General features: G+C 27.1%; 1 protein-coding gene across 2 annotated transcripts in view; it reads right to left on the bottom strand.

Annotated features, from left to right (window-relative positions):
• LOC117170693 (serine/threonine-protein kinase 10) overlaps nucleotides 1-10,055 on the bottom strand; it is a 73,801-nt gene that overhangs the window by 25,212 nt on the left and 38,534 nt on the right. For both annotated transcript variants that reach the window (XM_033357669.1, XM_033357667.1), the window contains exons 8-9: nucleotides 8,135-8,295; nucleotides 3,316-3,845 (exon numbers count right to left, since the gene is read on the bottom strand). In XM_033357669.1, the coding sequence (XP_033213560.1) occupies nucleotides 3,316-3,845; nucleotides 8,135-8,295 (691 nt within the window). The remainder of the gene's footprint in view (nucleotides 1-3,315; nucleotides 3,846-8,134; nucleotides 8,296-10,055) is intronic.

Raw genomic sequence — 10,055 nt, forward strand, 5'->3', positions numbered from 1 at the left:
TAATTTTCTACAAAAATGTTAATTTTCAACTAAATATTTTATTTTGCTACCAAATTGTTAAATTTTCAAAATAAAAAGGGAAGATTTTTAGAAGACAGTTGAATTTTCAACCTGAGAATCTGAATTTTCAACAAAAAAGTTCATTTTTAACCAAGAGAAATGAATTTTCTACTATAAAAAAGGAATTTTTAATCCAAAAGGACAAATTTTCCAAAAAAAAGTTGAATTGTTCACCAAATAATTAAACTTTCAAAACAAAAACATATAAATTTCTTAAATACCTGAATTTTCAACAAAGAAGATTAATTTTCTACCAAAAGACGAATTTTCAATAAAATACATAAATTTTCTAATACATTTTTATCCAAAAATATGAAATTTCAACAAAAATGCTAATTTTCAACCAAATATTTTATTTTACTAACAAATTGTTAAATTTTCAAACTAAGCAGGTCAGATTTTTAGAAGACAGTTGAGTTTTCAACCGGAAAAGCGGAATTTTCGACATATAAAAAACTATAAAAAAGGAATTTTTAATCCAAAAGTACGAGGGTAGTTCAATAAGTCCTTAGAATGAAGTATAAAAACAATTTTTTTTGGGTAATTTTTTTTTTATTTTTCAACATAATCTCCTTGGAGCTCTATATACTTGGTCAATAGCTTTTCAAGTTTTTTTAATCCTTCAGAAAAGTGCGTTTTCGGAAGTTCCTCAAAAGAAGCACTTACAGAGGCAATGACGTCTGGTGAATACGGTGGGTGTTCGACCAATTCGAATTTTAGTCCTTCAATTTTAGCCATTGAAACGAAGCATGTGTAAACTCGGGCGTTGTCGTGATGAAAGAGAATTTTTTTTCTCGCCAAATGTGGTCGTTTTTTTTTTAATTTCTTCTTTCAGCTGCTCTAATAATGATGCATAATATTCACCAGTGATTGTTTTACCCTTTTCCAAGTAGTCAATAAGTATAATTCCACGTGCATCCCAAAAAACTGTAGCCATAACCTTACCAGCTGACTTTACGGTCTTTGCCTTCTTTGGAGGCAGGGGCAGATGTGCCATGAACTGAGTCCAATTCATTTTTTATCTCATATGGAGTTAAACCCTTTAAATGAAAATGTTTCATTACCGCTCTGAAGTAGTTTTTTCCATTTTTCTTAACGAACTATTTTTTTTTTTTCAATTGGTTATAAAAACACGTAAACTCAGAAGATGTGGACTGTGACTGCACCATATATCTAGTCGGGAGTGGTGCTGACTGAAAACAGATGATTTGGAGCGATTCGCGCGCCATCTGTTGGTCATTCTAAGGACTTATTGAACTACCCTCGTATCGATGTTTTATAGTTGCATTTGTAGCATTGTGTATAATCTGAAGACGGCTTCACATCTAAAAGATTTCTCACAGTTCCTAAGACTAAGAGTCCAAGTCAGGTTGTCGCTCCACGTGGGCTTCCGCGCGTAAAACGAAAAGCAGAGAACGAACAGCCAATTACGGAACACCGATAAGATGAAAGGAAACCCAAAGGTTTTCTGTAATTGGCTGATCATTTGCTGCCTTGTGACAAAGAAATAAAGCCACAAACAAAGCAGAAGACAAACTACAGAGCACTACCTTAGAGCATATTCCTGAAGGAAGCACGCAATGCTAAAATGTGTTGCTGACCTGCCAGCTGTTGGGCGGATTGTCTTTCTCTCTCGCTTTTTAACCAATAAGAGCGCGAGCGAAAGAGAAAGACAATCCCTCAACAGCCACATATAAGATGTTTTAATAAGAAAAATGTATAAAAATGCAATTTTAATTTGTAATAAAATAAACCCATCCGTTTGTTAAACTTTTTAACCAAATTTTTTTTTATATCCAATTTTATACAAATATATCATTTTTATTTACTTGGACATCAATCTATTAAATATAACTAACATATATATAAACACATTGCATTAGTTCATTAATTATTTAATCAACGAGTACTTGAGAAAATGTGAATTGACTTCCATTTTCATTATATGCGGTTTGAATTTCCCCGCCACTATTTTTGAAACGTTGCAAAGTTTCATAAAACTTTTCATTGGGTCAAAGTTTCAGAAATTTTACAACCCTAGTTTCACGTTTCACGTTGTTGGATAGGCTTTGTATCTAAAATCTAGATATTACAGTTTATGTTTATACAGAAAATTGGTACGTACAAAATCATAAATATTTATTGCACGAATATTTGAATTTATCTGTATAATGATTATTGGATATTTTATGGTTTCATTCTCATTTTATATCATGAATTGCATTGAATGCTTTTCCTTTTCCTCACAGCATTTTTATACCGTCTCCTGCGTGTTTACCAAAAGCTAAAAATTATCATTCGAAATTTTGAATGCTCCTTGTGATTGATTAGGGTGATGGATTTGTGAACATCTTGTTTAAATCATACAAAAAGTAGGTATATTTGCTAATCTTAGTAATTCTTGAAGCCTATTTCTTCCGAAATTAAATTTAACCTCACTTAATCGGACTTTTTATATTCTTATTTTTCTCTCATCATTCTTTTTCAATTTACATTATTTTTCACATAAAGAATATTTTAGTATTTTACTTTAGTACTTTAGTACCGTTAAGTGACATCTTAAATAATTTTATTTCTCTTTTTTCTGCATCCATTTTTAATTTAAAAAAATACTACCAAAAAATGCGAAGAAAATAATTTACTCATTAGATAAAGTATGTCGTGCCCATAAAAAAATAATAATTTTTTACGATTTTTTTTCACCCGATTCTTGCAAAATCGATTCTTTCGTTCCGATTTTTTAGAGAATCGATTCTTTACGATCCGATTCAGAATCGATTCAAAAATTGAGTTTTTTTAGATAATCGAACATCCCTAATGAATAGACCTTTTCTTAATTAAAATTTTTAAATTGAATGATTTAAAAAGTGAGTATTTTCGACTGAAATAATACTTTTAATTGAATAAAAGCCTTGGATTATGAGTATATTATTTTGCAATTATTTTAGAATTAAAAATAGTTTATAAAGTTTCAATCGGGCGTTTGCCTTTCTTTCAGTAAGAAGACTTTCCAATTGAAACATTTTAATTTTTAACATTAAAATCGGGAAATTCTAAAATTGTGAACTGATTTCGAATTGTCTTGTAAAATCAATTATTATTCACTTGAAAATTTTTTAAATACAATTCAATTTAAAAAATAATTAATCAATTTATATTACATTTTAAAAATCTTTAAATTAAAATGTATGCTTAAAAATAAAAAATCTAAAATGAAAATCAGAAAAATATATTGATAAGACGGAAATTAAATACCTGTTTTTCTCCTCCAAGGAACTCTGCTTGTTGAAAGCAGGTTTCTTCCACTCGTCACTGGATTCGGGCCTAACGGGTGCGGATTTTCGTTTCTCCTCGACACTCATCTGCTTTTTACTGCCAGAATTTTTCTTATTTTCCGTAGATTTTGGCCTCATATCGACATTTTTAGGTTTTTCGGGACTGCCCGCTTTCTCCTCCTTTGGCGACTTTGTTTTCTCTGTATTGTCCAGACTGATTTTTTTCTCCAGTGGTTTCTTGCTCTCCCCATTCAGTTTCTGTGATTCCTCTTTATTGTGATTTAGCACTGCTGTGATATTTTTGTTTTGCATTTTTTCGTCAGCGATGGACTTTCGACGTTCTGACAACACTTCTTCCATGGCACTTGGTTTTTCCGCAGTTTTGGGAAGATTTTCCTTCTCATCGTTCTTGCTGTCCTGACGAGGCAACGGCGGTGGAGGTGGCGCCGGGCCTTTTTCTCGGGATATCCGTCTCTCATTCGTCTCACCCGTAACTGGAGGCTTTGGCGCCTGAAAATTTTAAAACAATATTTTAGTGTCCTCCAATTCAGGGTGGCGCACAGTGGAAGGAAATTCACTTTTTTCCAGGGTGGCCGTTTTAATCGAAGAAAAAAATTCCCGGCCATTTCCCGGTTCGCAAACATTTTTCACGGCTAATGAAATTTAAACAATCAAATTATATTCTAAACATTTTTCAGTTAAACAATGTTAAACGAAATGCAAATAAACTGCAAAATTTAGAACTTTTATCAATTATAGAGCTCAAAAACTCATATTAAGTTCGAAAAATATAAATCGACTTTAACATTTTCAATAGTCTAAATTAAAGAATCAAGCAATATAATTTAAAAATGATCAAAATTATATTATTTTGAGTCATTTAAAGCTAGATGCATTACAAACTGAAAAATAATTTTCTTTATCTTGACAGTTTTTAAAATAGAAGTTAAATTATTTTAATTTTAAATAGTTAAGGCATCCTTCAGAAGCTTTTCAATTTTATTTTTAAATCTTGAGAAATCTATAATTGGTTTTAAATTGTTTCAAATTCAAAATAATTTTTGAATTTTTTCGGGGCTTTTAAATATACTTCAAAATGAATTTAATTTTTTCTATAACTTTTAGAAAGTCATGCAAACTAAAAAAAATTGAATTTATAAATAATAATAGAACACTTATCATTTGTCAAAATATTAGAGTAATTTAAAGATATATTTCGAAGTTTTAAAAAGATCCGAATTAAATTTAGAACTTGAAATAATTTGAAATACTTACAACCGAATTTAAAATAAAATGTAGATTTTTGCAGATTTCAAACAAAAAATTTAGAATTTTTTTAATAATTGTGAAAGACTTCAAAAGAATAAAAAATTTTCTTAAGATTCTTAGGAAAATTGTAAATGATTTTTCACTTTGAAAAATTATTGTAATAGAAAGTTTAAGAAGATTTTTTTTTAATTTGCAGGATTTTCAAAAATTATAGGAAAATTTCAATTAATTTAAAAATATATTTAGAAGTTCTGAAAAAATGTTAACACACTTCGTTTAAATTATTTGAAATAATTTCAAGTTTTTAATTAATTTTGAATCTTTTTAAAACCTCGATGTATCTCTTAGAATTACTCAAATTTTTTCTACAAATAATAAGTGTTCGATTGCTATTTATGCGTCAAAATTGAACAATTTCACTTATAAATTAAACACTTTTTAAATAGAACAATTAAAATTGAAACGCTAAAAGTTTAAAAGTTCTTCGAAAATCTAAATATTCAAAGCTTTCTATGTAAAAAAATTCAGTTCCAAATTTTTTTCTTTAAATATTTGGTTTCAATTGACTCGTCTTAATGAACAGTGAAATACTGCTAAATATTTTATATTTATTCTTTTTCTACATTAAGAAATTTCAAAATAAATGGGATAAAGAATAAATAATTTCAATCGAATTTTAAACAATAAAAAATGAGTTTTCAACTAAAACAATCAATCTTCAACCTAAAAAGGCAGATTTTCCACTAAAAAATATCATTTTTCAACTAAAACTTGATTAATTAAATTTTCAGAGAAAAAATGAATGTTTAATAATAAAAAAAGAATTTTTAACTAAAATTATAAAATGTTCAACTAGAATAGTATTTTCATTTTTTGCTTAAAAAAAAATTATTTTCAACCAAAAAAAAAAACACATTTTCAATAAAATAGTTAAAATTTCGGTAGAAAACGAGCGCAAAGCGCGAGGGCGTATCTAATTCATTATTAGTTAAGATGAAAATTAATTTTTTTACCAAAAATGTCAAAATTTAACAACTTCACTCATAAATTAAACACTTTTTAAATAGAATAATTAAAATTGAAACGCTAAAAGTTTAAAAGTTCTTCGAAAATCTAAAGATTCAAAGCTTTCTATGTAAAACAATTCAGTTTCAAATTGTTATCTTTAAAATATTTGGTTTCAATTTACTCGTCTTAAATGAACAGTGAAATATGGCTAAATATTAAATACTTCTTCTTTTTCTACATTAAGAAATTTCAAATTAAATGCGATAAAAATTTAATAATTTAGATTCACAATATTTTAAATTTAATAAAAACCTTTAATCATGACTATATTATTATGGATTTATTTTTAAGTTGAAAATAGTGAAACGAACGTTTACATTTTTTTATGGATAAAAGAATTAATAGAAATAATATATTAATAAATTTATTTATTACATTTAATATAAAAAAAATAATATAAAGGAAGACCTGAAACTCTGAAATAAATATGTTATTGATAAGTCATGAAAATTTTTATTTAAAAATAAAATTATCGAAATAAATGATATATTAATTTCACTTCTTATCAAAACTTTCGCATTGAAACAGTTACAATCTGGAAATTCTCACATTTTGAACGGATCTAGAATATTGTTTGTTCAAATCAATTATTGTTCAGATTTCTATGCTTAGAATACAGATCCATTTTAAAAATAATTGATTTATTTACATTTACAATTGATAAAATAAAACTGTTTTTTATCAAAAAATTTCAACTTCAATTACTTTAAATTTTAAATTATTTAAATCTTAAAAACTGCACTATAATTATTTTAAAAAACTGTTAAAATCAAACTTGGGCAGATTTATTATTTTAAGGAATACCTGAAGTCGTTCTGGCGATTGAAGGAAATTATAATTTAAAAAAATCTCAAATATTAATATTTTGCCACAAGAATTGTTTATAACAATGGTTATTCTAAATTTTTCAATTATTTTTGTAATTAAATCGTATTCCTACATTAATATGAAGCACTTTTAGCAAACAGAAATTTTTTTTACCGATAATAAGACAATTTTACTAATTTGTTCATTACAAATAAATGTAATAATGGGACACCTTATTTGTATTCTATGAGTCCCTACACATTCATTTAAGATAATATAAAGTTTACCTAATCAATTATTAAAGCGTCACAAATATTTATGTACAGAATTTCAGTTTTTCCATACTTTGAGTTACAAAATTATTGAGTAACAAATTATAATGCAATGAGATTGGTTTATCAACAAGTTTTATTGAATTCAAAACAATTTTCAATAAGACTTTTATCCAAGTGAAAAAAAGTATTCAGTAATAATAACCATATTATTATTTTTTTTATAACTTTAAAAACAATTATAGTCGAACTATTGAGGCAAAGATAAGGATTACATTTGAAAATAATATTAATCTAAAAAAAACTCAAAACTTTTTCAACAAAGTTAAAATAAAACTTTTAGGTCGCAAGAACTAATAAAATTGTCTATATTAAAATTAATGAAAATTTAATTAGTTCCCAAATTTTTTCTTCAACGTCGTCCAGTTCTTTTTGCTTTTCCCATTGAATCTTCCATTTATTTTTATTTAATTTTTACACTTTGATATTTGCCTTAAGTTTTCCTTTTCAATTTACAAGTATAGAATTCGCTATAAAATACTAAATTATTAAGACTTTCAAATAGAAACGATTAAAAAAGCTCCAGTCATTTTTTCAAAAGAAATGAATTTTTAAATAAAATTATGAATCTTTAACTGAAATTCTTAAACAAAAAGATGAGATTTCAACTAAAATTATTCATATTTACGTGAAATATTTGAATTCTTAAAAAAAAACAGTTAAACTTTCAACCAAATGAGACTAATTTTCAACCAAATAGTTGAATTTTAAATTAGAAAAAAAATCAATTTTGAAATAAAAATGGAATAGTAACATTTTTAGTAAATTTAATGAATTTTTAACTAAAATGATGAATATTTAAATGAAAGACTTGAATTTTTTTAACAATAAGATTAATTTTCGAACAAAAAGATTAATTTCATTCCAAGAAATCCAATTTTTCAACCTAATACATGAATTTTAACAAAATAGTTGAACTTTCAACCAAAGGAGACAAATTTTCAACCAAGAAGTTGAATTTTAAACTGGAAAAAAATTCAATTTTCAATCGAAAATGGAAATATTATCATTCTTTTCAAAAATTACCTGTTCAAAATCGGAACTACTATAATAATCCTTTTCGGAAAATCTCCCTTTTTTAATTGCACATTTACATTTTCAGATAAATACTGATTTCAAAAGGTGTAACAATTAAAAAAAAAGTGTCTGTTTCGAGATTCAATAAACTGAAAGTAAGAAATCCCTTTATCAAATTCCCGGTAATTTCCCAGTTTTTACCAGTGAAAAAAATCCTCGGCATTTTATCGATTTTCTAGCCAGGTAGACACTCTGGTCTACGTGTTAAAACTCAAATTGCTAAAATAAAAAATTCTATATAACTACCTGCTTCTTTTCCACTGACGTGGGAATATTTTCTTTAGAGTCAGTTTTCCGTATTTTCTTATTTCTCTCCTCCTTCTCGCCATCCCGATTAATTTCTCTCTTGTGACTTTCTTCCTTCTTTGCAGATACGGGTGGTGCGATGACAGATTCTTTCTCGATAACTGCAATTTCGAAATTAATAGGTAAATTAACAATTACATTAAAATTTAAGAAATTCAATTTAGACAAAATAAAAATTTTAATTCTTCTTTAACGTCAAACATTCAAACTTGATTACGAAATTCTTGGAAATTAAAAAAAATCTAACAATTAAATTTCGACAGAACATTCTTAAATATATGCATTTTGTTAAAAAAAAAATTGAAATTCAAAAAGAGAAAAGAAAAAGAAGACAAACTCTGAATCCTTTCCTTTTTTTCTTGTCACTTTTTTTTGGTTTTATTTTAATAACAATCAAGCAATATTTCAATAATCTAATCTATCTATTTATCTATCTATAGGGGACTTTGCACGTCAAATTTTGGAAATAGGAGACATCAGGGACTGGATTTTGAAAAGAGGAGACTTTAGGGCCCAAATATTGAAAATAGGAAACATTAGGATTGAATTTTGAAAAGAAGAGACTTTTTAGAGACCATATCTTGAAAATTTAAGAGACATTGATGCGAAAAAACTTGAAAATAATAGACATTAGCGTTAAAATTTTGGGAGTAGGGAACCTAAGGGACCAAACTTGGAAAATAGGGGAATTTAGGGGATAAATGTTGAAAACAGGGGGTTTCAGAGACCAAATTTAAAGAAAAAGTTGAGTCTTTACACACCAAATATTGAAAATAGAAGATATTAGGGATCAAATCCTGAGAATAGGAGACATTAGGGTCTGAATCATCGAAATATGAGACATCAGGACTAAATTTTGAAAAGACGTGACTTTAGGCGCCAAATCTTCAAAATAAAAGACTTTAGGATGAAAAATCTTGAAAATAGTAGACATTACGGCAACAATATTCAAAATAGGGAACTTTTGAGACCAAATATTGATAATAGGAGACTTCTTGGAGCAAGTATTTAAAATAGGGGTTTTCAGGGACTAAATCTTTTAAAAATTGGGGACTTTACATACCAAATCTTTAAAATATGAGATAGTAGATTCAACAAAATTAAAATAAGGGGACTTTAGGGGTCAAATATTGAAAATAGGGGGTTTTAGAGACTAAATCCTCAAAATAGAGGACTTTTGAAAAAAAATCTTGAAAATAGGGGATCAAATTTTTAAAACAAGGGACTTTACATACCAAATATTATGATAAAATAGGGGACGTTCGGGAAAAAAATTGAAAATAAGGGACCAAGCCTTAAAAATAGGGGACTTTATAAACCAAATCTTGAAAATGCAGGACATTAGAGTGAATACTTTGGAAAAAAGTAGACATTCGGTTGAAAATCTTGAAAATAGGTAAATTTAAGGGACCAAATATTGAAAATAGGTGTTTTTAAAGACCAAATATTTAAAAAATTGCGAATTTTGAACACCAAATATTGAAAATAGGAGATATTAGAGCGAAAATAATTTAAAAAAGGGACTTTAACGGTCAAATATTGAAAATAGGGGTTTTTACAGACTAAATCCTGAAAATAGAGGACTTTTGGAGAAAAATTCTTGAAAATAGTGGAAAAAACCTTAAAAATAGGGGACTTTATAAAACAAATCTTGGGATTACGAGATGTTAGGATTAAAACATAAAAAATTTCGAATTTTAGGGGCCAAATATTGAAAATACAGATTTTTAGAGACCAAATCCTGAAAATAGAGGACATAAGGGTGAATAATTTGAAAAAAGTAGACCTTAGAGTTAAAATTCTTGAAAATAGGGAAATTTATGGACAAAATATTGAAAATGGGTGTTTTCAGAAACCAAAT

This window comes from Belonocnema kinseyi, chromosome 4, assembly GCF_010883055.1.
Source record: "Belonocnema kinseyi isolate 2016_QV_RU_SX_M_011 chromosome 4, B_treatae_v1, whole genome shotgun sequence".
In the NCBI taxonomy this organism is placed as follows: domain Eukaryota; kingdom Metazoa; phylum Arthropoda; class Insecta; order Hymenoptera; family Cynipidae; genus Belonocnema; species Belonocnema kinseyi.